The following is a 24099-nucleotide window of genomic DNA, read 5'->3' as shown; positions in this document are numbered from 1 at the left end:
CCTTCTCCCCCTCCCTCCACCCCTCCTTCTCCCCCTCCCTCCACCCCTCCTTCTCCTCCCTCCCTCCACCCCTCCCCCTCCCTCCACCCCTCCCCCCCATCCACCCCTCTCCCTCCACCCCTCCCCCTCCCCCTCCCACCACCCCTCCTTCTCCCCCCTCCCTCCACCCCTCCTTCTCCCCCCCCTCCACCCCTCCCCCTCCCCCTCCCTCCACCCCTCCCCCCTCCTTCTCCCCCTCCCTCCACCCCTCCCCCTCCTTCTACCCCTCCCTCCACCCCTCCTTCTCCCCCTCCCTCCACCCCTCCTTCTCCCCCTCTCTCACCCCTCCTTCTCCACCTCCCTCCCACCACTCCTCCTTCTCCCCCTCCCTCCACCCCTCCTTCTCCCCTCCCTACACCCCTCCTTCTCCCCTCCCTCCACCCCTCCTTCTCCCCCTCCCTCCACCCCTCCTTCTCCCCTCCCTACACCCCTCCTTCTCCCCTCCCTCCACCCCTCCTTCTACCCCTCCCTCTACCCCTCCTTCTCCCCCTACCTCCTTCTCCCCCCTCCCTCCACCCCTCCTTCTCCCCCTCTCTCCACCCCTCCTTCTCCCCCTCTCTCCACCCCTCCTTCTCCCCCTCTCTCCACCCCTCCTTCTCCCCTCCCTCCACCCCTCCTTCTCCCCCTCTCTCCACCCCTCCTTCTCCCCTCCCTCCACCCCTCCTTCTCCCCTCCTCCTTCTCCCCCTCTCTCCACTTCTCCTTCTCCCCTCCCTCCACCCCTCCTTCTCCCCCTCTCTCCACCCCTCCTTCTCCCCCTCTCTCCACCTCTCCTTCTCCCCTCCCTCCACCCCTCCTTCTCCCCCTCTCTCCACCCCTCCTTCTCCCCCTCTCTCCACCCCTCCTTCTCCCCCTCTCTCCACCCCTCCTTCTCCCCTCCCTCCACCCCTCCTTCTCCCCTCCCTCCACCCCTCCTTCTCCCCCTCTCTCCACCCCTCCTTCTCCCCTCCCTCCCCCCCTCCTTCTCCACCCCTCCTTCTCCACCCCTCCCTCCACCCCTCCTTCTCCCCCTCCCTCTCCACCCCTCCCTCCACCCCTCCTTCTCCCCCTCCCTCTCCACCCCTCCTTCTCCACCCCTCCCTCCACCCCTCCTTCTCCCCCTCCCTCTCCACCCCTCCTTCTCCCCCTCCCTCCACCCCTCCTTCTCCCCCTCCCTCTCCACCCCTCCTTCTCCCCCTCCTTCTCCACCCCTCCCTCCACCCCTCCTTCCACCCCTCCTTCTCCCCCTCCCTCTCCACCCCTCCTTCTCCCCCTCCCTCTCCACCCCTCCTTCTCCCCCCCTCCCTCCTATCCATGAATCCCAGCCCTCTACCCCTCCTTGCAGTGCAGCAGCTCGCCAGAGGATGCCAGGCCGGAGAGCAGGCAGGAGAGACGTGCCTGTGATGCACTGGGGAGGAGGAGGAGGTGAAGAGGAAGACGAGAGGACCAGGAGCTGAATCCAAGTGCAAGAAATGAAACGTTGGCCAGGGGGACAACGCTGAGTGCTAGGCACAAGCCCAGAGCCTGCAGAGATCTCTCTCTCTATCTCTCTATCTCTCTCTGTCAATTTTTTGCTGTTGCAAGTTGGCTATGATCGTGGCAGCCACCGCCAGCGGGCCGGCCGTCGCCTCGGCGGTGGTGTGGGAATGGCTTAACGAGCACGGGCGCTGGCGACCTTATAGCGCCGCGGTCTGTCACCACATCGAGCAGGTGCTCCGGAGTAACGCCAGAGGCAGCGCGGTGCTGGGACAGGTCGACAGCAAGCTCTCCCCGTACATCATCGACCTACAATCCATGCACCAGTTCCGCCAGGACACCGGTAAGAGGAGGGGGTGACAAAGAGAAACACCTTTATATCAAAAAATCACAATATTGAATGATTAGTTTTTTGCAGTCTTTGAATTTTGCAACCCCCCCTCCCCATCGATTCTCCCTTGAACACAATAAAACGAAATATGCATCACTAAACGTTTGCAAAACATAAATGAGATGCAAACATGTTCTCGTCTCGCTTGCAAGAATGCCATGTTTTTTTTATTGTTGCAGGATTGGATTTATTGTAGAGTTGCTGGGTGAGGGAGATGGTAATAATAATACATAAAAAGCCATGCAGAATCTTGAATCTGTGTATGCGGGAGAGAGGGGGATCGAAGCAGGGACGTGCCTGGCTGTAACACCCAGAGAATAACAAGGGGCCATTCCCAGAGCCGGTGCATTGTTTTTTTAAACAACTTAAATTACAACCTATTTCCAATTTGATTCCCAATGATATTCCCATTTCAGCATATCTTTGGATTTGCAAGAAAACAAAAGCCCATTGTCAGAGCTGTGCAAACAGAAACAAACCCGGCCGCTCAACACTGAGCAGTTCAATGCACCGAGTGGTTCCCCATCGCCACAAATCCTTCAGCTTCCCAAATCCAACAAGTGGCTTTCGCTCAGTCCGGCCCACGGTACCTGCCTTGTCTCAACACTGATCTTCCTGGCACCCACTGCACTGTCCAGCTCTCTCTCTCTCTCTGTCTCTGTCTTACCTCCTCTCTCTCTTTCTCTGCCCCTCCCTCATTCTGTCTCCCTCCCGCCCTCTGTCTCGCCCCTCACTCTGTCTCTCTCTGATTCCCTCCCTCCCTCGCTCCCTCCCTCCCTGTCTCACCCCTCACTCTGTCTCTCTCTGTCTCCCTCCCTCCCTGCCTCGCCCCTCACTCTGTCTCTCTCTTTCTCTGCCCCTCCCTCATTCTGTCTGCCTCCCTCCCTCTGTCTCGCCCCTCACTGTCTCTCTCTGATTCCCTCCCTCCCTCGCTCCCTCCCTCCCTGTCTCGCCCCTCACTCTGTCTCTCTCTGTCTCCCTCCCTCCCTCTGTCTCGCCCCTCGCTCTGTCTCTCTCTCTCTCCCTCCCTCCCTGTCTCGCCCCTCACTCTGTCTCTCTCTGTCTCCCTCCCTCCCCCTGTCTCGCCCCTCGCTCTGTCTCTCTCTCTCCCTCCCTCCCTCTGTCTCGCCCCTCGCTCTGTCTCTCCCTCTCTCCCTCCCTCCCTGTCTCGCCCCTCCCTCTGTCTCGCCCCTCGCTCTGTCTCTCTCTCTCTCCCTCCCTCCCTCTGTCTCGCCCCTCACTCTGTCTCTCTCTCTCTCCCTCCCTCCCTCTGTCTCGCCCCTCACTCTCTCTCTCTCTCTCCCTCCCTCCCTGTCTCGCCCCTCCCTCTGTCTCGCCCCTCGCTCTGTCTCTCTCTCTCTCTCTCCCTCCCTCTGTCTCGCCCCTCGCTCTGTCTCTCTCCCTCTCCCTCCCTCCCTCTGTCTCGCCCCTCGCTCTGTCTCTCTCTCTCTCTCTCCCTCCCTCCCTCTGTCTCGCCCCTCACTCTGTCTCTCTCTCTCTCCCTCCCTCCCTGTCTTGCCCCTCACTCTGTCTCTCTCCCTCTCCCTCCCTCCCTCTGTCTCGCCCCTCACTCTGTCTCTCTCTGTCTCCCTCTCCCTCCCTCCCTCTGTCTCGCCCCTCACTCTGTCTCTCTCTGTCTCCCTCCCTCCCTCTGTCTCGCCCATCACTCTGTCTCTCCCTCTCTCCCTCCCTCCCTCTGTCTCGCCCCTCACTCTGTCTCTCTCTCTCTCCCTCCCTCCCTCTGTCTCGCCCCTCACTCTGTCTCTCCCTCTCTCCCTCCCTCCCTCTGTCTCGCCCCTCACTCTGTCTCTCTCCCTCTCCATCCCTCCCTGTCTCGCCCCTCGCTCTGTCTCTCTCCCTCTCCCTCCCTCCCTCTGTCTCGCCCCTCGCTCTGTCTCTCTCTCTCTCCCTCCCTCCCTGTCTTGCCCCTCACTCTGTCTCTCTCCCTCTCCCTCCCTCCCTCCCTGTCTCGCCCCTCACTCTGTCTCTCTCTCTCTCCCTCCCTCCCTGTCTCGCCCCTCGCTCTGTCTCTCTCTGCCTCCCTCCCTCCCTCTGTCTCCCCCCTCACTCTGTCTCTCTCTGTCTCCCTCCCTCCCTCCCTCTGTCTCGCCCCTCACTCTGTCTCTCCCTCTCTCACTCCCTCCCTCTGTCTCACCCCTCACTCTGTCTCTCCCTCTCTCCCTCCCTCCCTGTCTCGCCCCTCACTCTGTCTCTCTCCCTCTCCCTCCCTCTGTCTCGCCCCTCACTCTGTCTCTCTCCCTCTCCCTCCCTCCCTCTGTCTCGCCCCTCACTCTGTCTCTCCCTCTCTCCCTCCCTCCCTCTGTCTCGCCCCTCACTCTGTCTCTCTCCCTCTCCCTCCCTCCCTCTGTCTCGCCCCTCACTCTGTCTCTCTCCCTCCCTCCCTCCCTCCGTCTCGCCCCTCACTCTGTCTCTCTCTGCCACCCTCCCTCCCTCTGTCTCGCCCCTCACTCTGTCTCTCTCTGTCTCCCTCCCTCCCTCTGTCTCGCCCCTCACTCTGTCTCTCCCTCTCTCCCTCCCTCCCTCTGTCCCTCTCCCTCCCTCCGTCTCGCCCCTCACTCTGTCTCTCTCTGTCTCCCTCCCTCCCTCTGTCTCGCCCCTCGCTCTGTCTCTCCCTCTCTCCCTCCCTCCCTTTGTCTCGCCCCTCACTCTCTCTCTCTCTCCCTCCCTCCCTCTGTCTTGCCCCTCACTCTCTCTCTCTCTCCCTCCCTCCCTCTGTCTCGCCCCTCACTCTCTCTCTCTCTCTCCCTCCCTCCCTCTGTCTCGCCCCCACTCTGTCTCTCTCTCTCTCTCCCTCCCTCTGTCTCGCCCCTCACTCTGTCTCTCTCTGATTCCCTCCCTCCCTCTCTCCCTCCCTCCCTGTATCGCCCCTCGCTCTGTCCCTCTCTGTATCCCTCCCTCCCTCCCAGTCTCGCCCCTCACTCTGTCTCTCTCTGTATCCCCCCTCCCTCTGTCTCGCCCCTCACTCTCTCTCTCTCTCCCTCCCTCCCTCTGTCTCGCCCCTCACTCTGTCTCTCTCTCTCCCCCTCCCTCCCTCTGTCTCGCCCCTCACTCTGTCTCTCTCTGTCTCCCTCCCTCCCTCCCAGTCTCGCCCCTCACTCTGTCTCTCTCTGATTCCCTCCCTCCCTCTCTCCCTCCCTCCCTGTCTCGCCCCTCGCTCTGTCCCTCTCTGTATCCCTCCCTCCCTCCCAGTCTCGCCCCTCACTCTGTCTCTCTCTGTATCCCTCCCTCCCTCCCAGTCTCGCCCCTCGCTCTGCCTCTCTCTGATTCCCTCCTTCCCTCTCTCCCTCCCTCCCTCTGTCTCGCCCCTCACTCTGTCTCTCTCTGTCTCCCTCCCTCCCTCCCTGCCTCTCCCCTCACTCTGTCTCTCTCTGATTCCCTCCCTCCCTCTCTCCCTCCCTCCCTGTCTCGCCCCTCACTCTGTCTCTCTCTGTATCCCTCCCTCCCTCCCTGTCTCGCCCCTCGCTCTGTCTCTCTCTCTCCCTCCCTCCCAGTCTCGCCCCTCACTCTGTCTCTCTCTGATTCCCTCCCTCCCTCTCTCCCTCCCTCCCTCTGTCTCGCCCCTCACTCTGTCTCTCTCTGTATCCCTCCCTCCCTCCCAGTCTCGCCCCTCGCTCTGCCTCTCTCTGATTCCCTCCTTCCCTCTCTCCCTCCCTCCCTCTGTCTCGCCCCTCACTCTGTCTCTCTCTGTCTCCCTCCCTCCCTCCCTGCCTCTCCCCTCACTCTGTCTCTCTCTGATTCCCTCCCTCCCTCTCTCCCTCCCTCCCTGTCTCGCCCCTCACTCTGTCTCTCTCTGTACCCATCCCTCCCTCCCTGTCTCGCCCCTCCCTCCCTCTCTCTGCCTCACCCCTCACCCTGTCTCCCTCCCTCCCTATGCCTTGCCCCTCCTCACTCTCTATCTCCCTCCCTCCCTCTGTTTCATCCCTCACTCTGTCTCTCTCCCACTGTCTCGCCCCTCTCCCTTTCTCTGTCTCAGTTTCCCTGTATCTCTCTCCCCCCCTCTCTCTCTCTCTCGCGCGCTCTGTCTCTCTCTCTCTCTGTCTCTGTCTCTCTCTCTCACTGTCTCTCTCTCTGTCCCTCTCTCTCCCTCTCTCTCTCCCTCTCTCTGTCTCTCTCTGTCTCTCTCTCTGTCTCAGTTTCCCTGTATCTCTCTCTCTCCCCCTCTCTGTCTCTCTCTGTCTCAGTTTCTCTCTCTCTCTCTCTTCCCCCCCCTGTCTCTCTCGCTCTCTCTGTCTCTCTCCCTCTCTCTGTCTCTGTCTCGCTCTCTGTCTCTCTCCCTCTCTCTGTCTCTCTCTCTCTGACTCAGTTTCTCTCTCTCTGTCTCTGTCTCTCTCTGTCTCTCTCTCTCTGTCTCTGTCTCTCTCTGTCTCTCTCTCTCTGCCTCAGCTTCTCTCTCTCTCTCTCTCTCCCCTCCTTTCCCAGGTCCACTGCCCCGCTCAGACTTTATATATTGGATATGTCTGTGTTTCTTTTTCGTTCAGTCACATCCATTAGTTACAAGATGATGGAAGTGAGGGGAGGGGAGGGGGGCCTGGGTCTCAGGCGATGCCACCTTGCTCTTGAGTGGAGAGACATGCTCAGGAAGGGGGGCGGGGGAGCAATGCAGGAGGGATTCTAAAGCTGCCCTTTCATTGCTGCAGTTATTTCTCTCTGTCTCCAATCTCTTCCCGATAGATGTTTATGATTTGATTTGAAGCCAACAGTCTTACTCCTTCTCCCTGTCCTGATCTTCTCCATGTCCAGATCCTTCTCACTCTCTCCCTCCCTCCCCTCCCTCCTTCCTTCCCTCCCTCTCTCTCTCCTTCCTCCCTCCCTTCCTTCCCTCCCTCCCTCCTTCCCTCCCTCCCTCCCTCCTTCCTTCCCTCCCTCCCTCCCTCCTTCCTTCCCCTCCCTCCTTCCTTCCCTCCCTCCCTCCCTCCTTCCTCCCCTCCCTCCCTCCTTCCTTCCCTCCCTCCCTCCCTCCTTCCTTCCCTCCCTCCCTCCCTCCTTCCTTCCCTCCCTCCCTCCTTCCCTCCCTCCCTCACTCCTTCCTTCCCTCCCTCCCTCCCTCCTTCCTTCCTTCCCTCCCTCCCTCCATCCCTTCCTTCATGACTAGTTTGATTGAATTTTTTGAGGAGGTAACAAGGAGGGTAGATGAGGGTAGTGCGTTTGATGTACTGTATATGGACTTTAGCAAGGCTTTTGATAAGGTTTCACATGGCAGGCTGGTCACGAAGTTAAAAGCCCATGGGATCCAGGGCAAAGTGTCAAATTGGATTCAAAACTGGCTCGGAGACAGGAAGCAGAGGGTAATGGTTGATGGGTGTTTTTGTGACTGGAAGGCTGTTTCCAGTGGGGTTCCGCAGGGCTCAGTACTCGGTCCCTTGCTTTTTGTGGTATATATCAACGATCTAGACTTGAATATAGGGGGTATGATTAAGAAGTTTGCAGATGATACTAAAATCGGCTGTGTGGTTGACACTGAAGAAGGAAGCTGTAGACTGCAGGAGGATATCAATAAATTGGTCAGGTGGGCAGGACAGTGGCAAATGGAATTCAATCCGGAGAAGTGTGAGGTAATGCATTTGGGGAGGGCTAACAAGGAAAGGGAATACACATTAAATGGTAGGACACTGAGTAGTGTAGAGGAACAAAGGGACCTTGGAGTGCATGTCCACAGATCCCTGAAGGTAGCAGGCCAAGTAGATAAGGTGGTTAAGAAGGCATACAGAATGCTTGCCTTTATTAGCCGTGGCATAGAATACAAGAGCAGGGGGGTTATGTTCAACTGCATAAAACACTAGTTAGGCCTCAGCTGGAGTACTGCGTGCAGTTCTGGTCACCACATTACAGGAAAGATGTGATTGCACTAGAGAGGGTACAGAGGAGATTTACAAGGATGTTGCTGGGAGTGGAGAATCTTAGCTATGAGGAAAGACTGGATAGGCTGGGTCTGTTTTCCTTGGAACAGAGGAGGCTGAGGGGAGACCTTATTGAGGTGTATAAAATTATGAGGGGCCTCGATAAAGTGGACAGAAAGGACCTATTTCCCTTAGCAGAGGGGTCAAAAACCAGGGTGCACAGATTTAAAGTAATTGGTGGAAGGTTTAGAGGTGATTTGAGGGGAAATTTCTTCACCCAGAGGGTTGTGGGGGTCTGGAACTCACTGCCTGAAAGGGTGGTAGAGGCAGGAACCCTAACCACATTTAAAAAGTACTTGGATGTGCCCTTGGGATGCTGTAACCTGCAGGGCTACGGACCAAGAGCTGGGAAGTGGGATTAGGCCGGACAGCTCTTTGTCGGCCGGCGCGGACACGATGGGCCGAATGGCCTCCTTCCGTGCTGTAGCTTTCTATGATTCTATGATACCTTCCTTCCTCCCTCCCTTCCATCCTCTCTTCCCTCCTTCCTTCCTTCACCCCTTCCCTTTCTCCCTCATGTGCGTGTCTCGCCTCCCCTTAAATGCATCTATACTATCCGCCTCAGCCGCTCCCTGTGGTAGGGAGTTCCACATTCTCACCACTCTCCGGCTGACGAAGTTTCCCAATTGGATTTATGGCTGACCGTCTTACATTTAAGGGCCCGAGTTCGGGCCTCACCGCACAAGTGGGAAGCATCTTCCCTACGTCTACCCTGTCGAAACCCTTCCCTGATCTGAAAGACCTCAATCAGGTCACCCCCTCTGTCTTCCCTTTTCAAGAGGAAAGAGCCCCAGCCTGTTCTGTCACAGCGATGCTTCCATACAAAAATGTGAGGATCAAAGCGAGGCAAAGATTTTAATGTATTAAAGTTCTGTGCAAGACAGAACCAATTAAATTAAAAAAAAAAAAAATCAACATTTTTGATCGAGCAGATTCAACAGGCTGAGGCTGTTGAAATGTAGGCAGTACATTCCAGATCACAATAGTGTATAAAACACTTCCATAATCAATGTATATTATATCGTCACTCTATATAATATCTACAGTACGTCAGTGTATATTATACAGTAAGTCAGCGTATATTGTATAAATGTATATTATACCATAACGGTTAATGTATGTTAAAGGGGATGAGTAACAAATAGGATTAATATCTGGGTAGAGAGGAGGAACCAGAGAGAAACAGATAAGTCCGGCAATGCCTCGATTTTAAAATTCTCATCCTTGTTTTTAAATCTCTCCATGGCCTCGCCACTCCCTATCTATGTAATCTCCTCCAGCCCCTACAAACCTCCCTATCTCTGTAATCTCCTCCAGCCCCTACAACCCTCCCTATCTCTGTAACCTCCTCCAGCCCCTACAACCCTCTCTATCTCTGTAACCTCCTCCAGTCCCTACAACCCTCGCTATCTCTGTAACCTCCTCCAGCCCCTACAACCCACCCTATCTCTGTAACCTGCTCCAGCCCCTACAACCCTCCCTATCTCTGTAACCTCCTCCTGCCCCTACAACCCTCCCTATCTCTGTAACCACCTCCAGCCCCTACAACCCTCCCTATCTCTGTAACCTCCTCCACTCCCTACAACCCTCGCTATCTCTGTAACCTCCTCCAGCCCCTACAACCCTCCCTATCTCTGTAACCTGCTCCAGCACTACAACCCTCCCTATCTCTGTAACCTCCTCCAGCCCCTACAACCCTCCCTATCTCTGTAACCTCCTCCAGACCCTACAACCCCTCGCTATCTCTGTAACCTCATCCAGCCCCTAGAACCCTCCCTATCTCTGTAACCTCCTCCAGCCCCTACAACCCCTCGCTATCTCTGTAACCTCCTCCAGCCCCTAGAACCCTCCCTATCTCTGTAACCTCCTCCAGCCCCTACAACCCTCTCTATCTCTGTAATCTCCTCCAGCCCATACAACCCTCCCTATCTCTGTAACCTCCTCCAGCCCCTACAACACTCCCATGCTCTGTAACCCCCTCCAGCTCCTACAACACTCCCTAACTCTGTAACCTCCTCCAGCGCTCCAACCCTCCCATGCTCTGTAACCTCTTCCAGCTCCTAATACACTCCCTATCTCTGTAACCTCCTCCAGCCCCTACAATACTCCCTATCTCTGTAACCTCCTCCAGCCCTACAACACTCCCTATCTCTGTAACCTCCTCCAGCCCTACAACACTCCCATGCTCTGTAAACTCCTCCAGCCCCTACAACCCTCCCTATCTCTGTAACCTCCTCCAGCCCCTACAACCCTCCCTAACTCTGTAACCTCCTCCAGCCCCTACAACACTCCCTATCTCTGTAACCTCCTCCAGCCCTACAACACTCCCATGCTCTGTAAACTCCTCCAGCCCCTACAACCCTCCCTATCTCTGTAACCTCCTCCAGCCCCTACAACCCTCCCTAACTCTGTAACCTCCTCCAGCCCCTACAACACTCCCTATCTCTGTAACCTCCTCCAGCCCTCCAACCCTCCCATGCTCTGTAACCTCCTCCAGCTCCTAATACACTCCCTATCTCTGTAACCTCCTCCAGCCCCTACAACCCTCCGAGATCTCTGCGCTCCTCCAATTCTGGACTACTGAGTATCCCTCACTTTTAATCGCTCCACCATTAGTGGCCATGCCTTTAGCTGCCTTGGCCCTAAGCTCTGGAATTCACTCCCTAACCCTCTCAGCCTCTCTACCTCTCTCTCCTCTTTTAAGACATCTCGTAAAACCTTCCTCTTTGACCAAGCTTTTTGTCACCTGTCCTAATATCTCCTTATGTGGCTCGGTGTCGAATCTTGTTTGCTACGCTCCTGTGAAGCGCCTTGGGACGTTTTACTACGTTAAAGGCGCTATATCAATGCAAGTTGTGGTTAGATCAGTTTATCCGAGTGATACAGTTACGTGGAGAGACTGGAGAAGCTGGCATTGTTCTCCTTAGAGCAGAGAAGGTTCAGGGGAGATTGACCAGAATGGTACCGGGGATGAGGGACTTCAGTTACGTGGAGAGACTGGAGAAGCTGGGATTGTTCTCCTTGGAGCAGAGAAGGTTAAGGGGAGATTGACCAGAATGGTACCAGGGATGAGGGACTTCAGTTACGTGGAGAGACTGGAGAAGCTGGGATTGTTCTCCTTAGAGCAGAGAAGGTTAAGGGGAGATTGACCAGAATGGTACCAGGGATGAGGGACTTCAGTTCTGTGGAGAGACTGGAGAAGCTGGGATTGTCCTCCTTAGAGCAGAGAAGGTTAAGGGGAGATTGACCAGAATGGTACCAGGGATGAGTGTGGTGTATGTGCCTTTAAGAGCCCCAGGTGTGCGTAATGCCGGTAATTGCCACTTGGGCTATATAAGCCTGTGTATTGTGTATATCCTTTAGAACCCCCCCCAGACTTGCTTAGTAAATACCTATGAACCAACTCCTGTCTTCAGTGTCTTTATCTACACACGGACACTACAGTGGCGACGAAGTGGAAACGGACTTACCTGCAATTCGGCAGCACCTCAAGGACATCGATTCCTCCAGCGTCCAGAAGACTCAAGGAAGTAATAGAAACTGTGGTTTCACCAGCTGGCCAAGCTGGTGACAGGTACTGCGCTAATCCTTCCTGGGCGTCAGGCTGGAGCTCCAGCGGCGGGCTCTACAGCTGAGACAGGCAGCGAAATCGGAGGCAAGCAATAACGGACTGGGAGGGTGCACTCGGGAGACGGCCGGCGCGGCAAGCAGGTCAGCGTTTAGACCTCCGTCGGGAACGAGTCTCCAACAGTGAATAAACGGAAACCACAGTAAAACAGCGTTGTTATCGGTAGCAGCGGCGGGAAAGCGCAGGAAGCACCATATCGTTGCTACAGAGAGAAAAGAAAAAGCGCGGGAAGCGCCATATCTTTTTTGAAATGCCTAAGTCTGGCAATATTGATGCTTTTGATAACGAAACAGAGCCTAACTTTGGCAATATTGATGTTTTTGATAACAAGATAGAGGATTGGACCACATATGTAGAAAGAGTGGAGGTGTTTTGCACCGCAAATGGAATAGAAGATGAAAAAAAAGCTTCAGTGCTTCTGGATCTAATGGGCGCAGAAACATACAAGCTGTTACGCAACTTAATCACTCCAGCCGAACCGATGGACAAGAATTTTGAGGAGATTGTTGATACCCTACACTGCCAATTCGAGGCAGGACTGGCAGATTCTCTGCAAGACAAATTCATCTGCGATCCCCTAAGTGTAGAAACACTAAAAAAGGTATCTTCTGGAAAAGATTTAACACTGGACAAGGCTTTCAGTGCAATAGGAACGGCAAAGATACAGCAAAGGCCACAGGACTTCGGCACCCATGAAATGACACGAGGTTTCGAGAGATGTTATCGCTGCGGCAGATCCAACCATGACCAGAGGGATTGCTGGTTCAAAGAAAAAGCATGCAGGCGATGCGGAAAGATGGGACACATTCCACGTGTATGCCGATCTGAAAATAAAAAATCCACTAACGGGAAAAGAATCAATAAGGAAAAGCACAGAAAGGTACAAATGATGACGGACAGTAGCTCCAAAGACCAGAAGAGCGATAGCGACTCCGGGAACAAGAGACTAAGCTCTCTCAAATTACATAATGTAATTGCCAATGAAGATTACCAGACCATTTGGGTTACCCTCATAATAGCAGGGTCCCCAGTTAAAATGGAGCTAGATACAGGATCAGCTCTAACCGTAATAAATCGACGAGATTACGAGAGGCTATTTTCGCTTATACCTCTAAAAGACACATCCATTATCTTAAAAACATATACGGGGCAGAAAGTATACCCCAAAGGAAAAATAAAGGTGCCTGTGGTATACAACGGCAAAGAAATACAAAAGTTGTATTTATACATTCTACAAGATGGTGGTCCACCGTTGTTGGGACGTGAATGGATAAGGAAGATACGTTTAGACTGGCACTCCATTCAGGCACTGACGGTGACCAGTAAGGAAAAAAACAATGATGACATCATACCTGAACGATTAAAAGACATCTTGGCCAACGCCAAAGAAGTGTTTCAAGAGAAACTAGGAACCTTGAAAGGCATCACCGCCTCAATAAAAGTGGAAGATGCAGCAATTCCAAAAATGTTTAAGGCAAGACCGGTGCCATACGCAATACGTCCGGCAGTCGAGGCAGAGCTGGAGAATTTGGAAAAGGCAGGCGTATTATCCAAAATAGATTGGAGCGAATGGGCAACACCCATCGTTCCAGTCATGAAAAAAGCATTGAAAAATAACTCTGAGGAACAGAGAAAAATTCGCAACTGTGGGGACTTTAAGGTGACTGTAAACCCGGTCCTTCACACGGTACAGTATCCTCTTCCGAGGATAGAAGATATTTTCGCCTCACTATCCGGAGGAAAACATTTCACAAAAATTGACTTGGCACAGGCATATCTACAGATGGAGGTTGAGGAGACCTCTAAAAAGTATCTCACAATAAACACACACAAAGGCCTGTACCAGTACAATCGACTGGTTTTTGGAGTAGCATCAGCTCCAGCTATCTGGCAAAGAGCTATGGAGCAAGTCCTGCAAGGGATTCCGGGGACTCAGTGTTACCTAGACGACATCCTTATAACAGGAGAAAACGACAACGAGCACCTTGCCAATTTGGAGCAGGTGCTCACTAGGCTGAAAGAACGGGGCCTACGAGCAAATCGCCCCAAGTGCGAATTTTTCCAAAATCAGATATCATATTGTGGCCACATAATTAATAAGGAAGGGTTGCATAAGTCACCTGAAAAAATTGAAGCAGTTATAAAAGCCCCAGCACCTGAAAATGTTTCACAATTGAGGTCATTCCTGGGATTAATAAATTACTATCATAAATTTTTACCGAACTTATCAACTATTCTACACCCTCTTAATGATCTTCTACACACAGGAGTGATTTGGAAATGGAACGAAGACTGTAAACGTGCCTTCCATAAATGTAAAGACTTAATCACATCCGAGAAAGTTTTGGCTCATTACAACCCATCACTACCAATCAGACTGGCGTGCGATGCATCCCCTTACGGCATAGGAGCGGTATTGTCCCATAGATTCCCTGATGGCTCGGAACGGCCGATAGCTTTTGCGTCACGCTCATTGAACTCAGCTGAGCGTAACTATTCCCAGATAGACAGGGAAGCACTCAGCCTGGTATGGGGAGTGAAGAAATTCAACCATTACCTACACGGACAAAAATTTACCTTGTTGACTGACCATCAACCCCTCATCTCCATATTCAACCCTAAGAAAGGTGTCCCCATTATGACGGCACAAAGACTACAGAGGTGGTCCCTTTTTCTAGGGGCACACCAATACAACATTGAATACAAAGGGTCAAAACAGCATGGGAATGCTGACGGTTTATCGCGCCTGCCGTTGCCAACGATAGAAGAGGCACCTACAGTAGACCCAGTAGAGATATTCCACTCTACCATAGTGGAATGTCTACCGGTGACAAATTCTGCCATTGAAAGGGAGACCAGAAATGACCCTACTCTCTCACGGGTCTACGATTTAACAATGAAGGGATGGCCAGCACATGGCGAACCACTGTTGCCAGCATTCTCACAAAGAAGAGAACAGCTCTCAGTGTGCCGAGGAACCTTGATGTGTGGATCCAGAGTGGTGATTCCACCCAAACTCCAGGATAAAGTGCTAAAGGAGCTTCACGAGGGGCATCTGGGTGGAGTGAAAATGAAGAACCTAGCTAGGGCGTTTGTATGGTGGCCAGGTATCAATGGAGACATCGAAGACATGACCAAGAGCTGCCTAGGATGCCAGAAGGTCCAAAATGCTCCGCCACAGGCCCCTCTACATCCATGGGAGTGGCCCTCATCTCTCTGGCAAAGGGTGCACATCGACTTTGCTGGTCCATTTATGGACTCAATGTTCTTAATCGCAGTTGATGCACACTCCAAGTGGCCGGAGGTAATAAAGATGTCCTCCACCACCACGGAAAAAACCATCACAGTATTAAGGACCATATTTGCCAGGAATGGGCTGCCGGAACAGATATGTTCTGATAATGGACCGCAATTTGTGTCCGAAGAATTCAGAAAGTTCTTAAAGAACAATGGGGTAAAGCACTACACGTCCACCCCATACCATCCCGCCACCAATGGATTGGCTGAAAGGTTTGTCCAGACCTTTAAGAAGGCCATAAAGGCCATGGGTAATGAAGACATAAAACTTCAGCACAAGGTGGATAACTTCTTATTTGCATATAGGAATGCAACACATATGGTTACAAACCAAACTCCCGCCATGATGTTCTACAATAGAAACCTAAGATGCCGGCTGGATTTGGTCAAGCCCAACATCCGAAGGGACGTGGAGAACCGGCAGTTTCAGGGCATGAATGAAAGGCCAACTAGGGCCTTCCAGATAGGCCAACCGGTTTTGGCCCGGGACTACCGTACCGAGAAATGGCAGCCTGGAACTATCTGCACACGACTAGGACCACTGATGTATACCGTGGACATCGGAGAAAGCATAATAAGGCGCCATGCTGACCAAATCATCAAGTCATCCGAAAAGGGACAACCTACACCACCACGCTATACATCTAACGATGAAGTAGAGATACCCATATCTACCTCCGATCCGGTGATACTGGAACCCGATGAACCCGACACTGGCCTTCAAGCCGAATCAGCCTTGCCAGAAGAACCTACTACACCACCAGAAACTACTACACCCCCGAGGCGTTATCCGGACCGAGTCAGGAAGCCCCCTGAGAGACTAACTTATAATTAATTAATACAGCAATGTATATTATTTTGCATATAACATGTAATTAATAATTACTTAAAATATGATGTACTAGTTAGCTAGAAGGGGAGGAATTGTGGTGTATGTGCCTTTAAGAGCCCCAGGTGTGCGTAATGCCGGTAATTGCCACTTGGGCTATATAAGCCTGTGTATTGTGTATATCCTTTAGAAACCCCCCCCAGACTTGCTTAGTAAATACCTATGAACCAACTCCTGTCTTCAGTGTCTTTATCTACACACGGACACTACAATGAGGGACTTCAGTTCTGTGGAGAGACTGGAGAAGCTGGGATTGTTCTCCTTAGAGCAGAGAAGGTTAAGGGGAGATTGACCAGAATGGTACCAGGGATGAGGGACTTCAGTGACGTGGAGAGACTGGAGAAGCTGGGATTGTTCTCCTTAGAGCAGAGAAGGTTAAGGGGAGATTGACCAGAATGGTACCAGGGATGAGGGACTTCAGTTCTGTGGAGAGACTGGAGAAGCTGGGATTGTTCTCCTTAGAGCAGAGAAGGTTAAGGGGAGATTGACCAGAATGGTACCAGTGATGAGGGACTTCAGTTACGTGGAGAGACAGGAGAAACTGGGGTTGTTCTCCTTAGAGCAGAGAAGGTTAAGGGGAGATTGACCAGAATGGTACCAGGGATGAGGGAATTCAGTGACGTGGAGAGACTGGAGAAGCTGGGATTGTTCTCCTTAGAGCAGAGAAGGTTAAAGGGAGATTTGATAGAGGTGTTCAAAATCATGAAGGGTTTTGATAGAGTAAATAAGGAGAAACTGTTTCCAGTGGCAGGAGGGTCGGTAACCAGAGGACACAGATTGAAGATAATCGGCAAAAGAACCAGAGGGGGAGATGAGGAGAAATGTTTTTACGCAGCGAGTTGTTGTGATCTGGGACGCGCTGCCTGAAAGGGCGGTGGGAGCAGATTCAATAGGAATTTTGAAAAGGGAATTGGAGAAATACTCGAAGGGGAAAAATTTGCTGGGCTGTGTTGAGGGAGCGGGAGAGTGGGAACTAATTGGATTACACTTTCAAAGAGCTGGCACAGGCACGATGGGCCGAATGGCCTCTTTCACCTTCGATCTGTGTCCTCTGGTCCCCGAGCCTTCAGCCACTGGGAACTGTTTCTCCTTATTTACTCTGATCAAAACCGTTCCCGCTCCATCGAACCCGATCAGTTCCTTTCAAAGTCCAAAAAGTAACCTCAATCAAATCAGCCCCTTAATCCAGGGGAATACAAGCCTAGTTTGTGTCTTCTCATCATCCACAACTTGCATTTATATAGCGCCTTTAACATAGTAAAATGACCCAAGGCGATTCACAGGAGCGATGATCAAACAAAATTTGACACCGAGCCACATAAGGAGACATTAGGACAGGTGAAAGAGGTCGGTTTTAAGGAGCATCTTAAAGGAGGAAAGAGAGGTAGCGAGGTGGAGAGGTTTAGGCAGGGAATTCCAGAGCTTAGGGCCCAGGCAACTGAAGACACGGCCACCATTGGTTGAGCGATTATAATCAGGGATGCTCAAGAGGGCAGAATTAGAGGAGCGCAGATATCATGGGGGTGGCGGGGGAGGGGGGGTTTGTAGGGGCTGAAGGAGGTTACAGAGATAGGGAGGGTTATAGGGCTGGAGGAGGTTACAGAGATAGGGAGGGTTGTAGGGCTGGAGGAGGTTACAGAGATAGGGAGGGTTGTAGGGGCTGGAGGGGGTTACAGAGATAGGGAGGGTTATAGGGCTGGAGGAGGTTACAGAGATAGGGAGGGTTGTAGGGCTGGAGGAGGTTACAGAGATAGGGAGGGTTGTAGGGGCTGGAGGAGGTTACAGAGATAGGGAGGGTTGTAGGGGCTGGAGGAGGTTACAGAGATAGGGAGGGTTGTAGGGGCTGGAGGAGGTTACAGAGATAGGGGGGTTTGTAGGGGCTGAAGGAGGTTACAGAGATAGGGAGGGTTATAGGGCTGGAGGAGGTTACAGAGATAGGGAGGGTTGTAGGGCTGGAGGAGGTTACAGAGATAGGGAGGGTTGTAGGGGCTGGAGGAGGTTACAGAGATAGGGAGGGTTGTAGGGGCTGGAGGAGGTTACAGAGATAGGGAGGGTTGTAGGGGCTGGAGGAGGTTACAGAGATAGGGAGGGTTGTAGGGGCTGGAGGAGGTTACAGAGATAGGGAGGGTTATAGGGCTGGAGGAGGTTACAGAGATAGGGAGGGTTGTAGGGCTGGAGGAGGTTACAGAGATAGGGAGGGTTGTAGGGGCTGGAGGAGGTTACAGAGATAGGGAGGGTTGTAGGGGCTGGAGGAGGTTACAGAGATAGGGAGGGTTATAGGGCTGGAGGAGGTTACAGAGATAGGGAGGGTTGTAGGGCTGGAGGAGGTTACAGAGATAGGGAGGGTTGTAGGGGCTGGAGGGGGTTACAGAGATAGGGAGGGTTATAGGGCTGGAGGAGGTTACAGAGATAGGGAGGGTTGTAGGGGCTGGAGGGGGTTACAGAGATAGGGAGGGTTATAGGGCTGGAGGAGGTTACAGAGATAGGGAGGGTTGTAGGGCTGGAGGAGGTTACAGAGATAGGGAGGGTTGTAGGGGCTGGAGGAGGTTACAGAGATAGGGAGGGTTGTAGGGGCTGGAGGAGGTTACAGAGATAGGGAGGGTTGTAGGGGCTGGAGGAGGTTACAGAGATAGGGAGGGTTGTAGGGGCTGGAGGAGGTTACAGAGATAGGGAGGGTTATAGGGCTGGAGGAGGTTACAGAGATAGGGAGGGTTGTAGGGCTGGAGGAGGTTACAGAGATAGGGAGGGTTGTAGGGGCTGGAGGAGGTTACAGAGATAGGGAGGGTTGTAGGGGCTGGAGGAGGTTACAGAGATAGGGAGGGTTATAGGGCTGGAGGAGGTTACAGAGATAGGGAGGGTTGTAGGGCTGGAGGAGGTTACAGAGATAGGGAGGGTTGTAGGGGCTGGAGGGGGTTACAGAGATAGGGAGGGTTATAGGGCTGGAGGAGGTTACAGAGATAGGGAGGGTTGTAGGGCTGGAGGAGGTTACAGAGATAGGGAGGGTTGTAGGGGCTGGAGGAGGTTACAGAGATAAGGAGGGTTGTAGGGGCTGGAGGAGGTTACAGAGATAGGGAGGGTTGTAGGGGCTGGAGGAGGTTACAGAGATAGGGAGGGTTGTAGGGGCTGGAGGAGGTTACAGAGATAGGGAGGGTTATAGGGCTGGAGGAGGTTACAGAGATAGGGAGGGTTGTAGGGCTGGAGGAGGTTACAGAGATAGGGAGGGTTGTAGGGGCTGGAGGAGGTTACAGAGATAGGGAGGGTTGTAGGGGCTGGAGGAGGTTACAGAGATAGGGAGGGTTGTAGGGGGTGGAGGAGGTTACAGAGATAGGGAGGGTTGTAGGGCTGGAGGCGGTTACAGAAATAGGGAGGATTGTAGGGCTGGAGAAGGTATAATAGATAGGGAGGGTTGTAGGGGCTGGAGGAGGTTACAGAGATAGGGAGGGTTGTAGGGGCTGAAGGAGGTTACAGAGATAGGGAGGGTTGTAGGGGCTGGAGGAGGATACAGAGATAGGGAGGGTTGTAGTGGCTGGAGGAGGTTACAGAGATAGGGAGGGTTATAGGGCTGGAGGAGGTTACAGAGATAGGGAGGGTTGTAGGGCTGGAGGAGGTTACAGAGATAGGGAGGGTTGTAGGGGCTGGAGGAGTTTACAGAGATAGGGAGGGTTGTAGGGGCTGGAGGAGGTTACAGAGATAGGGAGGGTTGTAGGGGCTGGAGGAGGTTACAGAGATAGGGAGGGTTGTAGGGGGTGGAGGAGGTTACAGAGATAGGGAGGGTTGCATGGCTGGAGGCGGTTACAGAAATAGGGAGGGTTGTAGGGCTGGAGAAGGTTTCATAGATAGGGAGGGTTGTAGGGGCTGGAGGAGGTTACAGAGATAGGGAGGGTTGTAGGGCTGGAGGAGGTTACAGAGATAGGGAGGGTTGTAGAGGCTGAAGGAGGTTACAGAGATAGGGAGGGTTGTAGGGGCTGGAGGAGGATACAGAGATAGGGAGGGTTGTAGGGGCTGGAGGAGGTTACAGAGATAGGGAGGGTTATAGTGGCTGGAGGAGGTTACAGAGATAGGGAGGGTTGTAGGGGCTGGAGGAGGTTACAGAGATAGGGAGGGTTGTAGGGCTGTAGGAGGTTACAGAGATAGGGAGGGTTGTAGGGCTGGAGGAGGTTACAGAGATAGGGAGGGTTGTAGGGGCTGGAGGAGGTTACATAGATAGGGAGGGTTGTAGGGGCTGGAGGAGGTTACAGAGATAGGGAGGGTTGTAGGGGCTGAAGGAGGTTACAGAGATAGGGAGAGTTGTAGGGGCTGGAGGAGGTTACAGAGATAGGGAGGGTTATAGGGGCTGGAGGAGGTTACAGAGATAGGGAGGGTTGTAGGGGCTGGAGGAGGTTACAGAGATAGGGAGGGTTGTAGGGCTGGAGGAGGTTACAGAGATAGGGAGGGTTGTAGGGCTGGAGGAGGTTACAGAGATAGGGAGGGTTGTAGGGGCTGGAGGAGGTTACAGAGATAGGGAGGGTTGTAGGGGCTGGAGGAGGTTACAGAGATAGGGAGGGTTGTAGGGGCTGAAGGAGGTTACAGAGATAGGGAGGGTTGTAGGGGCTGGAGGAGGTTACAGAGATAGAGATGGTTGTAGGGGCTGGAGGAGGTTACAGAGATAGGGAGGGTTGTAGGGGCTGGAGGAGGTTACAGAGATAGGGAGGGTTGTAGGGGCTGGAGGAGTTTACAGAGATAGGGAGGGTTGTAGGGCTGGAGGAGGTTTCAGAGATAGGGAGGGTTGTAGGGCTGGAGGAGGTTACAGAGATAGGGAGGGTTGTAGGGCTGGAGGAGCTTTCAGAGATAGGGAGGGTTGTAGGGCTGGAGGAGGTTACAGAGATAGGGAGGGTTGTAGGGGCTGGAAGAGGTTACAGAGATAGGGAGGGGCGAGGCCATGGAGGGATCTGAAAACAAGGATGAGAATTTTGAAATCGAGGTGCTGCTTAACTGGGAGCCAATGTAGGTCAGTGAGCACAGTGGTGATGGGCGAACGGGACTTGGTGCGAGTTAGGACACGGGCAGCCGAGTTTTGGATGACCTCAAGTAGGGTGGAATGTGGGAGGCCGGCCAGGAGTGTGTTGGAATAGTCAAGTCTAGAGGTAACAAAGGCATGGATGAGGGTTTCAGCAGCGGATGAGCTGAGTCAAGGGCGGAGACGGGCGATGTTACGGAGGTGGAAATAGGCGGTCTTTGTTATGCTGCGGATATGTGGTCGGAAGCTCATTTCAGGGTCCAATATGACACCAAGGTTGCGAACAGTGTGGTTGAGCCTCAGACAGATGTTAGGGAGAGGGATGGAGTCAGTGACTAGGGAACGGAGTTTGTGGCGGGAATCGAAAACAATGGCTTCGGTCTTCCCAATATTTAATTGGAGAAAATTTCTGCTCATCCAGAACTGGATGTCGGACAAGCAGTCTGATAATTTAGAGACCGTGGAGGGGTCGAGAGAAGTGGTGGTGAGGTAGAGCTGGGTGTCGTCAGCGTACATGTGGAAACTGACGCTGTGTTTTCGGATGATGTCGCCAAGGGGTATAGTGGTTATGTTACTGGACTGGTAATCCAGAGGCCTGAATTAATACTCCGGTGGACGTGAGTTCAAATCCCATCACAGGCAGCTGGGGAATTTAAATTCAGTTAATTATTAATTAAATCTGGAATAAAAAGGTAGTATCGGTAATGGTAACCATGAAACTACCGGATTGTCATTAAAACCCATCTGATTCACTAATGTTCTTTAGGGAAGGAAATCTACCGCCCTTACCCGGTCTGGCCTATATCTGACTCCAGACCCCACAGCAAAGTGGTTGACTCTTAACTGCCCTCTGCGGTTCAAGAAGGCGGCTCACCACCCCCTTCTCGGGGGCAATTTGGGATGGGCAATAAATGCTGGCCTTGCCAGCGACGCCCACATCAAAGGAACGAATATAAAAGAAAAAATAGGAGGGGTGCCAAGGATAGATAGATCCCTGGGGGACTCCAGGGACAACGATGCGGGAGCGGGAAGAGAAGCCATTGCAGGTGACTCCCTGGCTACGCTTCGATAGATAAGAATGGATCCAGGCCATCCCTTCTCATAATCTAACCCGTGGCCCCACTGGTATCATTCTGGGGAACCTGCGCTGCACTCTCGCCGAGGCCGAGGGAAGAGAGTGCGTTTTGCTCCATCATTTTATTGCCCCTCCCTGTTGGAGAAGATGCTGGTGGGCCCCGTATTTCAATCACTGATTTCTTTTGAAGTGGTTTTGATACAACGGAGTGAGGCTGAACCACACTGTTTGCAACCTTGGTGTCATATTTGACCCTGAAATGAGCTTCCGACCACATATCCGCAGCATAACTGAGACCGCCTATTTCCACCTTCATAACATCGCCCGTCTCCGCCCCGCCTCAGCTCATCCGCTGCTGAAACCCTCATCCAAGCCTTTGTTACCTCCAGACTCGACTATTCCAACGCAGTCCTGGCTGGCCTCCCACATTCCACCCTACGTAAACTTGAGGTCATCCAAAAAACGGCTGCCCGTGTCCTAACTCGCACCGAGTCCCGTTCACCCATCACCCCCTGTGCTCGCTGACCTACATTGGCTCCCGGTTAAGCAGCACCTCGATTTTAAAATTCTCATCCTTGTTTTCAAATCCCTCCATGGCCTCGCCCCTCCCTATCTCTGTAACCTCCTCCAGCCCTACACCCTTTCCTATCTTTGTAACCTCCTCCAGTCCCTACAACCCTCCCTATCTCTGCAACCCCCTCCAGCCCCTACACCCCTCCCTATCTCTGTAACCTCCTCCAGCCCCTACAACCCTCCCTATCTCTGCAATCTCCTCAAGCCCTACAACCCTCCCTATCTCTGTAACCTCCTCCAGCCCCTACAACCCTCCCCATCTCTGTAACCTCCTCCAGCCCTACAACCCTCCCTATCTCTGCAATGTCCTCAAGCCCTACAACCCTCCCTATCTCTGTAACCTCCTCCAGCCCTACAACCCTCCCTATCTCTAGCCTCCTCCAGCCCCTACAACCCTCCCTATCTCTGTAACCTCCTCCAGCCCCTACAACCCTCCCTATCTCTGTAACCTCCTCCAGCCCCTACAACCCTCCCTATCTCTTTAAACTCCTCCAGCCCCTACAACCCTCCCTATCTCTGTAACCTCCTCCAGTCCCTACAACCCTCCCTATCGCTGTAACCTCCTCCAGCCCTACAACCATCCCTATCTCTGTAACCTCCTCCAGCCCCTACAACCCTCCCTATCTCTGCAATCTCCTCAAGCCCTACAACCCTCCCTATCTCTGCAACCTCCTCCAGCCCCTACAACCCTCCCTATCTCTTTAACCTCCTCCAGCCCCTACAACCCTCCCTATCTCTGTAACCTCCTCCAGTCCCTACAACCCTCCCTATTGCTGTAACCTCCTCCAGTCCCTACAACCCTCCCTATCGCTGTAACCTCCTCCAGCCCTACAACCATCCCTATCTCTGTAACCTCCGCCAGTCCCTACAACTCTCCCTATCTCTGAGACCTCCTCTAGCCTCTACAACCCTCCTTATCTCTGTAACCTCCTCCAGGCCTACAACCGTCCCTATCTCTGTAACCTCCTCCAGCCCCTACAACCATCCCTATCTCTGTAACCTCCGCCAGTCCCTACAACTCTCCCTATCTCTGTAACCTCCTCCAGCCCTGCAACCCTCCCTATCTCTGTAACCTCCTTCAGCCCCTACAACCCTCCCTATCTCTGTAACCTCCTCCAGCCCCTACAACCCTCCCTATCTCTGTAACCTCCTCCAGCCTCTACAACCCTCCCTATCACTGTAACCTCCTCCAGCCCTACAACCCTCCCTATCTCTGTAACCTCCTCCAGCCCCTACAACCCTCCCTATCTCTGTAACCTCCTCCAGCCTCTACAACCCTCCCTATCTCTGTAACCTCCTCCAGCCCCTACAACCCTCCCTATCTCTGTATCCTCCTCCAGCCTCTACAACCCTCCCTATCTCTGTAACCTCCCCCAGCCTCTACAACCCTCCCTATCACTGTAACCTCCTCCAGCCCCTACAACCCTCCCTATCTCTGTAACCTCCTCCAACCTCTACAACCCTCCCTATCTCTGTAACCTCCTCCAGCCCCTACAACACCCCCTATCTCTGTAACCTCCTCCAGCCCCTACAACCCTCCCTATCTCTGTAACCTCCTCCAACCTCTACAACCCTCCCTATCTCTGTAACCACCTCCAGCCCCTACAACCCTCCCTATCTCTGTAACCTCCTCCAGCCCCTACAACCCTCCCTATCTCTGTAATCTCCTTCAGCCCCACAAACCCCACCCCCAGAGATCTCTGCGCTCCTCTAATTCTGCCCTCTTGAGCATCCCTGATTATAATCGCTCCACCTTTGGCGGCCGTGCCTTCTGTTGCCTGGGCCCTAAGCTCTGGAATTCCCTGCCTAAACCTCTCCGCCTCGCTACCTCTCTTTCCT

The 24099-nt window shown here is 53.4% G+C and overlaps 1 protein-coding gene across 1 annotated transcript in view; it reads left to right on the top strand.

The window, feature by feature from the left end:
- The first annotated feature begins 1395 nt into the window (after positions 1–1395).
- Positions 1396–24099, top strand: part of LOC147092184 (E3 ubiquitin-protein ligase DTX1-like) — a 204954-nt gene continuing 182250 nt past the window's right edge. Inside the window, exon 1 of the mRNA XM_085975561.1 lies at positions 1396–1836. Coding sequence (XP_085831687.1) covers positions 1608–1836 — 229 coding nt within the window. The 5' untranslated portion in view covers positions 1396–1607. The remainder of the gene's footprint in view (positions 1837–24099) is intronic.

This window comes from Somniosus microcephalus, unplaced genomic scaffold, assembly GCF_052327205.1.
Source record: "Somniosus microcephalus isolate GS21.2 unplaced genomic scaffold, FLI_Smic_1.0 unresolved_chr2, whole genome shotgun sequence".
Classification (NCBI taxonomy): domain Eukaryota; kingdom Metazoa; phylum Chordata; class Chondrichthyes; order Squaliformes; family Somniosidae; genus Somniosus; species Somniosus microcephalus.
Note: the sequence above shows the minus strand (reverse complement) of the source record. Positions and strands in the feature narration are given on the sequence as shown.